Source organism: Ictalurus punctatus, chromosome 25, assembly GCF_001660625.3.
Source record: "Ictalurus punctatus breed USDA103 chromosome 25, Coco_2.0, whole genome shotgun sequence".
NCBI classification, from domain to species: Eukaryota; Metazoa; Chordata; class Actinopteri; order Siluriformes; family Ictaluridae; genus Ictalurus; species Ictalurus punctatus.
In genome coordinates, this window is record NC_030440.2 from 822,501 (window position 1) to 837,500 (window position 15,000).

Here is a 15,000-nt window from a genome sequence, read left to right on the forward strand (position 1 = left end):
GTGTAGACTCGATTATTTTCCAATAACTGCATGTGGTGACCACATAGGTGAGAGTCCTGGTCCTGTGGTACCTCACGTTATTAACCCACGCCAGAGCATCCAAATCAGGAGGACGGAAACGTTATAAAATCCAGAACACCTGTTTTACGGCGAGCGCGCTCTCTCAGTGCAGAGGAAAATCGAATTCAGGGTCGTAAGCTTCTTTATTGTTGCTACTGTTATTGTGCAAGATCAAACACCCGAGTGGCCTGGGAAATGATTCGCCACCGTACCACCTCCGGAAAAGTCCCACGTTTTAAGAGATCGAGAGTTCTGGACTCGGTTCGTAAGAAAAGCATCACGTGATCTGATTATGGATTAGCGAATACACTCGTGGACTTACCCAGAATGCCTTTTTTTATATGACTTCAGGCAAATTCAGGAGGAAGTGTCATGTTTGTTTAGCTTGTGAGATGTCGAGCCTGTTTAATCTGGTTCTATTTAAGCAGTATCACACAAGCCCGAGTGCGGTCCTACTGAACATTCAGTACGGGTTAATACTGCTGTTATACAACACTTCTAGAAAGAAGAAACGAACGTCGTGCGAGTTCGTTTCTTCTTTCACGACGTGACCAAACGTTCTGTTTGTTTTCGCCCCGCCAGCAGAGACGGGTCCCGAAGAAGCCGCGCTCGCTTCATAGCTCACGTCAATCACGTTAAGGGCGTTTCCGGCGACGCTGGCGCCCCGGCTTCCTTTTCTTCTTCATCTGATGAGCGTTCATATTCGAGGTGGAAAGTTATATTCCTGCAAAGTGTCGTCCGCCTCGTCTGCTGATCAGATGAACTCGGTGTTGTGTAACAGTTGTGTAACAGTGTTGTGCAGCTAGGATCAGCACGAGCATCAGTAGCAGCATGGAAAAGTCCCGTCTGGTAATAAATCGCCGTTTTCTAGGGGGTGTATTTGTGCCTCCGAGATACAATTCACACGTCTTTTCAATCAGTCCGCACTGGATTTCACAATTTTATTTTATTTTATTTTTTTCTGTCATTGTTGTGGACAGAAACGCTCGATTTTTATTTACTTCTTTATTCATTCATGTATTTATTTATTTATTATTTATTTATTTATGCGACTTTTTTCTAAATTTGTGATGCAGCTTGCAGAGTTATATTTTTGTTGTTGTTGTTGTTGAAAACTACTCGAATTGGCGGAATTGCAGGTACACGACGTTGTTCTGCCCGGTCTTTCACGGCGATGTTTGTTGGTAAATGAGACTTTTTAAGCTGTACTCGTGTTTTGGCGAAAGAGGGCTTTGGCCGAACACACGCTCTGATGACGTCACATGAAGCGTCTTGGCCCAAATCTGCTGAAAATCTGTGGTAATTTTGAATCATTGCGAGCTTCTCCGAATATTGCAGCGTTTCCTCGATTATTTATTTATTTATTTATTTATTTATTTATTCATTCATTCATTCATTCATTCATTCATTCATTTATTCTGCGTTCATTTCTGCGATCGCAAACTAATCCTGGAGCGACTGGAGCAGACTTTAAAAGAAGCCGCGTGATGCTGTGCGACAGGACCCGGTACCCTGTGATCATTGAGGGAGAACTGTACAGTGTTGAAGGTGCTCATTTAATAACATGTCTCAAGAATTGTAATAGTGTGTGTGTGTGGGGGGGGGGTGTGTATCAGTCTGTACTTTATTCACCCAGCTTTACTGACTCATGCACACAGTTTTCAAGCTCGATCAATTTAAATCTCGAAATCCTCGCTCGTGTAGAATTTCCATAAGAGTATATGTAATGTAGTCCTGTACCGACCGAGAGGTTCTGCTGAACTACGTTCATGTGGGACTTGGATAAATGCGACTGGAAATACCCGAACGACTTTTTCTGCGGTGTTGTTGGTTTTTGTTTTGTCGTGGTGTGACAGCATGACTGCCGGTAACGGCTCAACGGCTCAACAGCTGAGTTGTGTTAACAGATGAATAATTCATCTCTCGGTGCCTGTAACATCTGTATGCGAATTCGGCGAGCTGTGCGAGGCAGCAGATGTGCAGTACCTAAAGCACGAACCCACTGGAAAGCCGTCACAGTCCAGAGTAACTGAATGGGCTAAAAGAGAAGTGACGTGAATAATTCAGGTGAGGTGGAACTGCTTTGTGGTGAGGCGTGATGAAATAATGCCATAATAATTGATGATGTGGACGGAGGAGTGCTTTTTAATATCCTAGCTTGTGTGCAACCTGTTGCGTGATGATGGTGATGGAGGCGAGAGTTGCGCTCCCGGCGTGTGCTCGTCGCTCCGGCCCTTCAGAGATGATGTCCGGTGGACGGTTTAGAATAAACTCGCAGGTCTTCAGTGCAGAATCAGTTCCGACACTGATCAGGGGTGGACAAGTCGCCTGCCTGGGACGAGCAGATTTTCAGCTCATTTCTTTTTGTGTATTAATTTGTAAAAGCCCGGTGGATGAGTAGGTTTAAATACTGCAGAAAAAAAATATATGCACTTCACCAAGCACCTTGAAGTTGTGTGTGTGTGTGTGTGTGTGTATGTGTATATATAAATATATGCATGCGCGCTGCGGCGTATTCGCCGGCTATCCGTCCTTAATGGTATCCGAGATTAGAATTGGTGTGTCCCAAATCGTAGCATGTAGAAATGAGCGTCCCAAAGGTCCCCGGATGGTCGACTGTCTCCGGTAGACTTTCGAAGCGTGGATCCGTGGACACGTTTGTTTGTTTGTTTGTTTGTTTGTTTGTTTTCAGCTAAAACTGGACACAAGTCTTTGCGCAATGTGGGAGGAGTTTTGTGACCATTGGCTTCGCCGAATTCAGCCTGCAAACATGGCGGACGAGCGTAACGTCAGTGCTGCGTCTTTTAGAGAGCTGTAAATAAAAAAAGTTCTGTTTAAGGTCTGTATTCGGGGTGCAGGTGTATTCTGAATACCAGGTTTATACGCAAACAGGCACTGGGATATTCCTGTATGCATGGTTCTGTAAGCGTGCTCGAGTTGCTGTTCCTAAACGCCGAGCCTACAGCGGGGCATCTGTTAGCACCCACAGTTCCTTGTGGACTGAGCATGCACGTATACTCTGAGTAAAGTGTTTACGTGCAACAGATATCCGATTTAAAACAGGCATGTTCCAGGGGTGCGCATCAGAATTTGGAGAATGAGAACATCTGAATCGGGTAATGGGATAGCGGTGTTTACACGACCCACTGCTAATCAGAATATTCCCGAATTCAGATTAGTATCGGAATATTGATGTGCAGGTAAACGTAGTCACCGCGTGCTCTGTTCATTAGCACGGCGTTCTGGACGAGCCTCACACCGCATGGTGTTGGGTAAACACGACCGGTCCAAAGTTGAGACACTCGACTGAAACGTTTCTCATGATCTTAAAACGCTTTTGATCTGCAGGTGTATGATCTAAATGTGTGAAATCCACGTCGTAGACAAAAAGATCACCGTGCCGACATATTCATTTCTTTCATTAGAAAACTCTTATTCTATAATTGTTTAGAATTATATTATTCTAAAATGTGGAAAATAGTAGAGCGAGTGTGTCTAAACGTTTTGTGTATGTGTGTATATGCATATATGCGTGTATGTGTGTGTGTGTGTGTGTGTGTATGTGTGTATATATATATATATATATATATATATATATATATATATATATATATATATATATATATATATATATATATATAAATAATATTATAACCAAGTATGCATAATTTTGGATGATGTTTTGCTGAAAGGTCTCAGTATGGGTGCGTCCCTGCTTCTATAATAATCTGTGGTGTAATCTGTGTCACTGGATTATTGTGTGTATGTTACAGTGTGACTGGGGCTTTTAACACACACTTCCTATTCTCACCCATAGGGTGCAGCAAAGTGTCGCTGTGTGTGTCACTGTGTGTGTCTTGTGCTGTGTGTGTGTGTGTCTTGTGCTGTGTGTGTGTGTGTGTGTGTGTGTGTGTGTGTGTGTGTGTGTGTGTATTGTGCTGGCTGTGTGTGTGTGTGTGTGTGTGTATTGTGCTGTGTGTGTGTGTGTGTGTATTGTGCTGTGTGTGTGTGTGTGTGTATTGTGCTGTGTGTGTGTGTGTGTGTATTGTGCTGTGTGTGTGTGTGTGTGTGTGTGTGTGTGTGTATTGTGCTGTGTGTGTGTGTGTGTGTGTGTGTGTGTGTGTGTGTGTGTGTGTGTATTGTGCTGTGTGTGTGTGTGTGTGTGTGTGTGTGTGTGTGTGTGTGTGTGTGTGTGTGTGTGTGTGTATTGTGCTGTGTGTGTGTGTGTGTGTGTGTGTGTGTATTGTGCTGTGTGTGTGTGTGTGTGTGTGTGTGTATTGTGCTGTGTGTGTGTATTGTGCTGTGTGTGTGTGTGTGTGTGTGTGTGTGTGTGTGTGTGTGTGTGTGTGTGTGTGTGTATTGTGCTGTGTGTGTGTGTGTGTGTGTGTGTGTGTGTGTGTGTGTGTGTGTGTGTGTGTGTGTGTGTGTGTGTGTGTGTGTGTATTGTGCTGTGTGTGTGTGTATAAAGAAAGATAGATAATAGCAAATAGAATGATTTCTCCCTATTAGAGAACTAACCCTTTTCCCTCTGCACTCACACTGTGTGTGTTCTGTGTTAATGTCGGAGTGTGCAGGCGGTGTGGAGGAAGCCGCTGGCGGTGTCAGTCCCAGGATAAAGTGTACTGTGCTGTATCTTGGTGGTAGCATAGACTCAGCAGTGTGTGTGCACTGAGTGCTGTCTGTTTGTTTGGCTCAGATTGAGATACCGACGCAAACAGACCTTCAAATGCTGTTAGAAAAATATTTCATATATATATATATATATATATATATATATATATATATATATATATATATATATATATATATATATATATATATATATATATATATATATATATATATAATATGTGTGTGTGTGTGTGTGTGTGTGTGTGAAATATTTTTCTAACAGCATTTGAAGGTCCGTTTGCGTCGGGATTAAAGATTCGGGGCTGTGAGGTCGAGGAAACGGCTCCGGTGGTTTGTGTTTGTTTTAGTGAAGTGAAATGCTGAAGGACCGAACGAGTGGTTCTGATGTAATAATTCTATTTCTATAAACAGTGTCTCAGTGCCTTATTCATCTCAGCTTTGTCGGTCAGGGATTGTGGGGAATAACCGCTAGTGTTGCGCGGGCTCGGGACAGGAACACGTAGCTGCTCGAATATCGAACTATATTTTTGTATACTTTTTTTTTTTTTTTTCCTCTTTCTTTCTTCATGCTCCTTTTGAAACCGTTCTGAAGAGTAGACTTGAACGCAGAGTTATTATGAATCATGAATATTATGATCCGTATTGTGTGATGAGGTGACGGACGATCTCGCCGTGCCACGCAGCTCGTTTAGAGACGTGTTCCTAAATATATGCGTTAAGAAAGTGCTTCTAATACGGTGGTCATGACCAGCCTGTGCACCAGGTTATTACGAGTGATTCGTTTTATGATTAAAGCGTGAAACACACACACTCTTATTGCATAACTTTGCGCGCGTCTCTGTGTGTGTGTGTGTGTGTGTGTGTGTGTGTGTGTGTGAGAATCAGTCTTACCTTGGCTGATGTCACCACTAACAAATGAGGCCTTATTCAGGAGAATGACATCACATCACCACAGCCAGATTAAAAGCGGGATTTATTGTGGCACTGCAAAAACCCACACGCGCTGATTTATTTCGCCGTGAAAGACATGAATCAGTGTAGGCCAGTTCATGTTCCATGGGGGCCTGACAGAATTTCTGTGATTTATTCCCAGGCAGCGTGCTCCGTCTTTTATCACACTAAATTCACCTCCGACGTGCCATCAGCACGACATCCACGTCCGTTTCACTCCAGCTTGTTCCTGCATGCACCCCCTGGCCCAGGAATGCCTTCTCCAGCTGCATAGAACGCATAGAATCACTCCGTACGCTCCTGCACGGTCCCGACACTTCTACCGGTTTTACATGACTTCCAATGTATATTTTTATTTGAAACGTAATACGCCACTTTATGCTGTTTTAAAAAAAAAATTATTATTCTTGGTGAGGGGAGGGCGTTTCTGGGACGCGGTTCCTCCAGCGACGGCGCTGAAGGAATGCGGCGGATAGGTGTTCTCTAACGACGAGCACGCACCTGACAGAGTTATTTGCGAGCGCCGATCGTGTTCTTCGCACGCTGCAGCGTGTGTCACGACGACTAAATATATCTCATAGTCCATCAGCGTCGAGCTGTCGGGGGGGACGCCACGCACAGGGTTTGATTTACAACGCACAGGCTTTTTAGGACTGCGACGTTCTTTGCCGAAACGCGTGCACACGTCCTCTCGCTCTCACACACACACACACTCTCACACACACACACACACGCACACACACACACACCGTTTTGATTGAGTACGTCTGAAACGTTATTGTGTAGTGAGGGTATATCTGGGAGTGAACTGACACATTCCTGTCACGAATCCATCCCCTCAAGCAGCTCACGCTTTCTGGAGAAAAGTCCTGCGGTTATTTCTATAATCTCTCTCCGAGCGTGTGTGTAACACCGCACGCACAACCACGCTGTTCGAGAAAAGGTGATTTACATCACAGTCGTTGAAAATGTTGTTACATACTTACACTGCTGGTTTATTACAGATCGTGAGCTAATTACCTGCAGCTTGGTGTGTACTTTATTTTCTTATTAATGATCCCCCACTCATGCTCACAGTAAAGTGAAAGATAAGGCGCGCTTTTTGTGTGTGTGTGTGTGTGTGTGTGTGTGTGTGTGTGTGTGTGTGTCTTAAGGCTGTTTGATTTAGCCCCAAATAATTCATATGCTTAAATAACATCAGTGTACTGTTAATATGCTTTTGATCGGTTAAAAACCTTCATGTTGTGGGAGAAAAATTAAGAGTAAATAGACATTCATTTTGGAGGAAGGTTTTACAATCATAACGGATGCAGTTTGAACACTGTGGTTTTTTTAAAAAAAATAAAATAAAATAAAATAAAAAAGGCTTAGCAAGTAAAAATAACTCGAGTTTAGTTGATTTTTATAGATTATGGTCAAATAAAGAAAAAAAAAGATTGAGTTGAGGCGTTTCGAGTGATATTTTGAAGTTGTATTTTATTTCATGATGAGAAGCGTATTAAGTTCAACATGTTTTTACTTTATTCTAGGGTTTTGTGTGTGTGTGTGTGTGTGTGTGTGTGAGAATCCTTCATCTTTGCGCACACTGCTGGAAGAACATGTTTATTTTGCTTGTACTCTGAGTGACATGGCGGGGGTTTATTCTGGCTTTTTTCCCCCTTCCCTCTAATCCAAGCCGGTATTCTCATGTAATAGATCATTCTCAATAAATAATTCATCTGTAAAGGCTGACTTATTTATTAATATTGGGTAGTCCTTCAAATTGTAGCATTTTAAAAACAAGCAAACAACAACAACAGCGAAAAAAAAAAAACAACTTGATTTGTTTTTGCTCATTGTGCCCTGACATTACATAGCTGCAAACCGCTCAGAGATATTATTTATTATTTATTATATATATATATATATAATATATTAGTCTTGGTTCACTATGTTTCTGCCAAAAAAAACAAACCCGTTGCTCACACCTGAGCTGTATTAGCTGGAAGCGCCGCTGTGTGGGAACGGTCTCGTGCTCGGCCGGTCCCGTAGCCCTCACACCGCCCCCGAATTATACACGTGAACTGTTTCAGAGTTTCGCTTGGAGGAGGTTTTCATTTGGGATTTTGCTTTCTTTGTAGCACGCTGCATTTCAGCCGTCGCAGCAAATCCCGCCGACGTTCACGATGTGTATATTTGATCTGTTTCAGGTGTGTCCTGCTCTGCAGTCGGAGATAGTTTGCTCATTAATGTGAACAATATTTACTTGTATGAAAGCGAAATCTCACTGCTGAGATCACGTTTTCTGGATTTAGTCCCCTAATGTAAGTCTCAATGTTAGAAACAATATTTCAAGTCATAATTATAATAATAATAATAATAATAATAATAATAATAATAATAATGAAAGCAAGACACCGATGTGTAAATGTGCTCTGGGTGATTAATAGAGTCGTGCTGTATGTTGCTCCCTCTATAGTGAGCATGTAAAGTGAATAGGAAGCCGTTCGGGATTCAGTCTAACGTGTTGCTGCAGGCTCCTCGTCTGTGGCGGTGTAAATCGTAAGCTTTATTAATATCTGAATACATTAGAATGAATGAAAAATGTGAATCTTTTTTTGTTTTTTAAAGGAATCGTGCATCCCTGTTTGTCCATACTTCGTGTGGATGAACCTGGATTTTAAGCGTCAACGGTGCCGAATGTCTCGGAAGCGGAGATGAAGAGATGAAGGTTCGAAAGGGAATCCTCTTCATCGCATTGCGCAAATAAATTGCGAGCACGTCCACAATTCAGCTATATAAATAGCACTGCTATAGCTATATATATATATATACATACATATATGCGGATTTGTTCGCATGTGAGCTCTATTATTAAGTTGTCACATTGGAAAAATGGGCTGGACCCACCGGATTGCACAGGAGTGTGTGTAGCTCTGCGCATAATGGATAGTTGTATTTAGGGCAGCGTAACGGCGGTGTAGTTGAATTCCAGCGCCGTGATGCTGTGGGGGATTTCAGCACAAACGCCGCTTAGCCTGTCAGTGTGCTATCGCCGTTCGGTGTGCACATAACTGTTCTGACACACAGTTAACCACACAATAGCTCCTCTCATTCTTTCAAACTTCTAACTGACAGCACCTGTCAACTGAGATGACACAACATGCCCCGTGTGTGTATGTGTCAGATCCAGAGGTGCACTGGTTAAAAAAAGGGGGGGGGGGGGGGGGGGGGGGTCTGCTAACATGTGGAAGCCGTTAGCTGCTGTCAGCAATAAGTTAACCTGCAGCAAGAGTCTGCGCACACGCACGCACACGCGCAGACGTGCATGTGTGTGAGACAAAGAGCGGGAGGGCCTGTACGCCTCGGACAGTGATCGATATCGGGAGAATTTAAAGGGATACTCCAGAATTTCTCTGTATGATCTCTATCTACAGCAGCTGTAGTGTGTACGAAAAATATACACCCAATCTGAGGTTTCTCTGTACTCGGGGGGGGATGAAAACTTTTATAAGGCTCTTATTTATAGGATGTTCTCGTGTAGGCTTTATGTAGTAGATTCCCATCGTCTCCGATTTTAATGCACTTTTTCCTGTTCTCTGTGATTTCTGTTGGATAAATGAACGAATGAATAAAAGTAAAACTACAGACGGGATTTTTTTGAATATCAGCTGATCTCGATTCGATACCCATCCGATATTGTTTTCTTTAAAAACTACCACGCTTAAAAATAATAATGATAATAATAAATGATTACTGAAGCGCTTTACAGTTAAACTCGCGCGCACACACAACTCTTCCATCGTAAATGTAATAAATAATATAATGTTTAAATATAATCAAATCGATCCAAACCAAAAAAAGGCGCGTTTCGTTACACGTAAACATTTCCAGTTCCAAAAGTCGATTTCTTTTCCAAATCCAACTCCAAACTTTGTCGTTCGTGACAGGATCGAATGTGTAGATGTATTAGATCGGTGCTTTCTCGAATTATTACCATAAAACTCTTCCCTCCGGAAACATGATCCCAACTCAACACGGTGACCTTCAGATTTGGAGCTTAGTTATGCAGAAGTATCTGAACATACGTGGTGTGTGTGTGTGTGTGTGTGTGTGTGTGTGTGTGTATTTTACTTCTTAGTTATGTTTAACACATTTTTATTCTTACGAATAATCGTCTGTGGAAATCACACACAGTTAAGAAACTCGGAAAAATGGTGGACGCCTCCTTTAACCCGTTCTGGTGAAATACGAGTCATTTAAAAAGAAAGTCCTAGTCTAATGGTTCTTTTTTTTTTTTTTTTTTTTTTTTAAGTCTAATCTGACAGTGCTTGGACAGTGCTGAATCTAGTGTGACGAGTACGGCACAGACCAGCGTCAGGCTTTTACTGCCGCTCTTAACGACCGGGTTTGTTGCCGTGTTTGTGCGTGTATGTTGGAGAGGCGGTGAATGATGAGATGAGGTGTCTTGCCAGTCAGAGGACTAGTGAGGAGAAAAGGGAAAAAAGAGACGTTCGTATCAAATGAAGCACGAATTTAATTGGCTGATGAATTCCCTTGCTGACATGTGGAAGGCTTGAGGAGCGGAGGAGGAGCGTTGATAAAGAGAAGCAGATGAAGAAGAGGGAGTTAAGTGTGTGTGTGTGTGTGTGTGTGTGTGTGTGTGTCCATGTTCGGTATAAACCTCATCTCTGACAGCTCTAAGTGAATATTTGCATCCTCAGCAAATAGATTTGCTGTATATTTGTCTACTTTCCTAATACCCCCCTAATCATTTCCAACATCAGACACATTCCTACGAAGCTCGGCAGCGGCCACGGCTCGTTGTGATTGGAGACCGGAGCCGGGAAGAACATGAAGGCGATGTGCAGGAATTTCAAGTTCTAGTGGCTTTATTGTCATTTCCACCACGTACAGCCGGGAGAGTACAGCGTGAAAGGAAACGGCGTTCCTCCAGGACCACGCTGCTACATAAAAAACACCACACTAACCGCATGAGACGCGGAACTATACAAGATCTCCACAAAGTGCACGTGCAGACGTGTGCTAACAGCACAGGACCGGACAGTACTACTAAACCAGGACGCGTGACCGCGCGAGTGACCGCGCGAGTGACCGCGCGAGTGACCGCGCGAGTGACCGCGCGAGTGACCGCGCGAGTGACCGCGCGAGTGACCGCGCGAGTGACCGCGCGAGTGACCGCGCGAGTGACCGCGCGGCACCGAACACTTCACCGTCTTCATGTGGGCGTGTCCGATATAACCGGTAATGCAGGAGAATAACAGGATCATTTAAAAATGCTATAAGTGTGAACATCTCGCGCTATGACTTAGCCTTCCACAGATTAGCTTCTATTCAATATGGACATGGCGGCTGTTGTGGTGGCAGCCCGGGAAAGTGTAGAGTAGTGACAATAAATTCCATGCCATATTTTTATACATGCAGGAGTCGTGAGAATGGAACGGAGTCAATGCAGGAATGCGCAAATATTGCAATGAGCGCGCAGGAGCGATATATCGTCCAGAAGTAACTGTGCTCAACAATGGAGCAGACGCGAGGACGGAAGTAGCGCGAGCGGATAGAATGTCAGTGACGTTCATTCTTGTGTGATCGAACATGCTCGCGCCATATCGAGGCCAGCAGCAATGATGGAGGTCGTGTCCGTATATCGTAGAATAAGACGAGAAAGTACAGTAATTACGGTGACGGGCCTCGGAGCTTCAGATCAGAGCTCGACCTTCAGAGTTTGCCTCCTGCTGGAGACTCGGCTGCAGTGTCCCCGACACACGCTGAGGAGGAACGGGACTCGGTTTCCAGACGTTTTCGCTCGGCGGCGTTCTTCAGGTTGGGTTTAATAGAGAGCAGTGTGTCGGAAATGCCCTGAACGAGTCCGTGCGAGAGTACTTGCGCTACACTTTGAACGGTAGAACGACTTTACGTCTTCGGGGGAAGTGGAGAGATCGTGTACACCTCAGCCTTTGGTGCGTTTTGATTGGAAATCTCTCTTCGAATGAAGGTACAGCGCATTGGAAATAAAAGCTGTGGATTTATAAAACCCTTTTCTTTTTTTCTTTTCTGTTCCCTTCCCCCGTACAACAGTATTTGGTGTTTGAGTCATCAAATTTGAATAATGCACTTCATTTCCTCTGCCTCACTCTGAGAAGATCATTTGCATGTAACTGAAACCAAGCTCTTCTCCGATTGCCTCACCGACTCTGTGGCGTTGTGAAACACAGGTCAGATATTCTGGCTGATATCTGGACTTTTGGCAGAAATTAATCTAAATGAAGTAATGAAATAAATAAATAAGTCCGACTCTGAAGCAGTATATCCCCCCCCCCTCCCCCACGCTTTATTTATTTTATTTATTTCATTTACGATGACGTGTTTCCGTTCGATCAGTCTGACTGATTATTATAATGGTACGAATGCAGGTAATATCAACGCCGTTGCCCAGCACAGAATTCGGCGCCGGTTCTCCACACTGTCCCGTCCTCGTTTTCCCCACAGTCACCACATCACGCAGCCCGTGTTTGCGATGGCCGCTTCAGGCTACTAATCACCAGGCAACACAGCTGAGCGAGTCTGTAAACAAGTCGAACCAGAGACGGCAAGATGATGTCATCTTTCTGCGGCCGCACCGTTTCTTCATACTCGCCCTTTTTCTTTTTCTGGTCCGGTCTCGCTGTGTCAGCTCTCGTGCTCACCCACACACGTCTGAGAATATGCCACCAGTCTTCTGCGAAGACGGTCTCCATCTCGCACCGATCAGCTGTCGGCGTTCGCAGCTTTCTCTCGGCGGTGTGGTAAATACACGCTCTGATTCTGATCAGCCTCCCACCACAGACGTGTTTTTGACTCGATGGAACGCCATGCGGAGGCGTGTATGTGAAAAGGGTGTCGATGTTGAGAAAGAAGAGCCATTTTTAACCGGTATTGGCTCCCGTCAGGTTTCTCTCGCTTAGTCATCACTCTCATCCGGCGGTGGCTTGTGGGTTCCCCCGTCACGTGTCGGGGACGTGTCTCAGGTCCTCGGGCGAGTGTGTATGAGGTGGGAGGAGAGCTGTTACTGCAAACTCTTCAGTGTTACAAACTGCTGCATCACAAGGGTTACGTCTGTGGGCGGAACCTTTAACAGCGAGAGGTGGCTTCAAGGCAGTTTTAGACCTGATCGTGATGCACTCGCTCGACTCGGCATGTGCAGGTACGACAGGCAGGAATTTCAGCACATAGTTCCTCTCAATATTCAGTCAGTAAATGTTTTTAAACCAGAACACTCCTGAAGTCACAAACCTGCCACTCCGCATCCCCTAAGCCTGATAATAAGCATTAAACAACAACAACAACGTGTTATTTAAGAAAGAAAAGCGTATGATTGTTGATCTGGATGGCGCACGGTGACGGAGTGGTGAGCTAGCACGCTCCCCTCGCACCTGCAAGGTCGGGGGTTCAAATCCTGCCACCACCCTGTGTAAACAAAGCTGGCCTGTTCTCCCCGTGCTTCGGGGGTTTCCTCCGGGTTCTCCTGTCTCCTCCAGCACTCCGAAGACGTGTCTTATAGGCTGACTGGCATTTCCAAATTGTCTGCAGTATGTGAATGTGTGTGTGATTGTGCGCTGTGACGAGTCGGCACCCCGTCCAGTGTCCCTGGCCTCGTGCCCCGAGTCCCCAGCTCCAGGCTCCCCGTGACCCTCTGTAGGATGAGCACTCCAGAACATGGATGGATGTTGATATGTAGAAGTGTTCTGTAAGAACACGTGTATTTTTACACTGATGGACGGAGTCTCCAGCTTTTATCCAAAGCGACTTACTAACGAGGAAATACAAGCACAGCGATCCATCAGCGCGAGTAGTGCGACTGCACGAGATCCTTTCGTCGAGTTCTAGTGCACAGAGTCGAGGTGTAAGAGCCGGGGTGATAATACTTCTTTCTTTCTTTCTTTCTTTTTAACGGATGATGCGGGGTTGGCGTTTCAGGGGTGAGTTACGTGCTCACGGACGAGGGGGGTCTTTTTGAAGATGGCGACGGATCCTACGGTCCGGATTGAGGTTGGAAGTTGAAGACCGGTGTACAAGGTGTGCGTTTGAATTTGAACCGCCCGTAGACTCCCGTTGTGAGCGAGCCTGGAGCGAACAGGTTTTCGGCTCGTTTCTCAGGGAATCACGGCTGTGATCGTCACACACACACACACACACACACACACACACACACACGTGTTGGTTGGAATACAGCGGGTAAAGTTGAGGAGTATGTATTTCTAATTAATGAGATTGTGTGGGGTTTTTTTTTCTTTTTATTTCTTCAGATTTCCTTCGACCTGGCGGAGTACACTGCAGATGTGGACGGCGTGGGGACGTTGCGTTTGTTGGACGCGGTAAAGACGTGCGGCTTGACGGATGACGTGCGTTTCTATCAGGCCTCCACCAGCGAGCTGTACGGGAAAGTGCAGGAGATCCCGCAGAAAGAGACCACGCCGTTCTACCCTCGCTCACCTTATGGTACACACACACACACACACACACACACACACACACACACACACACACACACTCATTCTCAAGATAAATCCCAGTTGCGGTGATTGACTAGCTTCCTCCTTCCTCCAAATTGATCCCTTCAGTTGAAAATGCACCCTCACGAGGTTAGAAAAAGAGGCCGAGCTAGGCCTCTGTGATGTGCCTGAGGATGGAGATCATTTCTGGGCCAGAAAAATGAAACATGAAGTGAAAAATGAAATGCCTCGACTGGAAGCACTTTATAGACTGCACCTTTAAAACGCCCGTCTCTGCACAGGTCCTGAATGAGTCGTTTTGTTTTATAGAAGTAGCATTTTTGAAGCCAAAAATGAATTCTGCACAAGTCCAAAAGCAGTCGATCATGTCTGGTGTCTGGAGTTTGCTCCTTTAGGTGTGCGATGAAGCTGGTTTGCTAACGATTAAGGGGAACTCATAGCTGCTAGTTCCCTTTGGGTAGGTCAGAAGTCAGAGCACGAATCGGGGAGTCGGCCATTATAAGGGCACTGGAACGTTCGCTTCCTTAAAAATCCCACAATGCACCCCAGAACCAGGGAGCATCGACGCTTACTATGTTCACTTACTGAAATGAAGATATTTTATGACTCGTCTCAGCTCGAGGGAAAAAAAAGAAAAAAAGGCAGACGGACTCTCAGCCAACTTCGTCTACAAATGTAAGGAGCTTGTTATCGTTGTTCAACTGATTCCTCACGTTAGTGATTTTTAACTTTATTTGACGTTCTGTGTACAGTTTGAGCCTCAGTGCTAAGAGCTTAACGATCTTTTTTAAAAATCCACTAACTAGCTTATGGTCTTGCTTGAAGTACCATGACACAAACGCGTGTGATTTTTAAGCTGACAGAT

At 44.7% G+C, this 15,000-nt stretch overlaps 1 protein-coding gene across 3 annotated transcripts in view; it reads left to right on the top strand.

Annotated features, from left to right (window-relative positions):
• The window catches only part of gmds (GDP-mannose 4,6-dehydratase), an 84,934-nt gene that overhangs the window by 17,098 nt on the left and 52,836 nt on the right, over positions 1-15,000 (top strand). For all 3 annotated transcript variants that reach the window (XM_017456031.3, XM_017456032.3, XM_017456033.3), the window contains one exon: positions 13,929-14,121. In XM_017456031.3, coding sequence (XP_017311520.1) covers positions 13,929-14,121 — 193 coding nt within the window. The remainder of the gene's footprint in view (positions 1-13,928; positions 14,122-15,000) is intronic.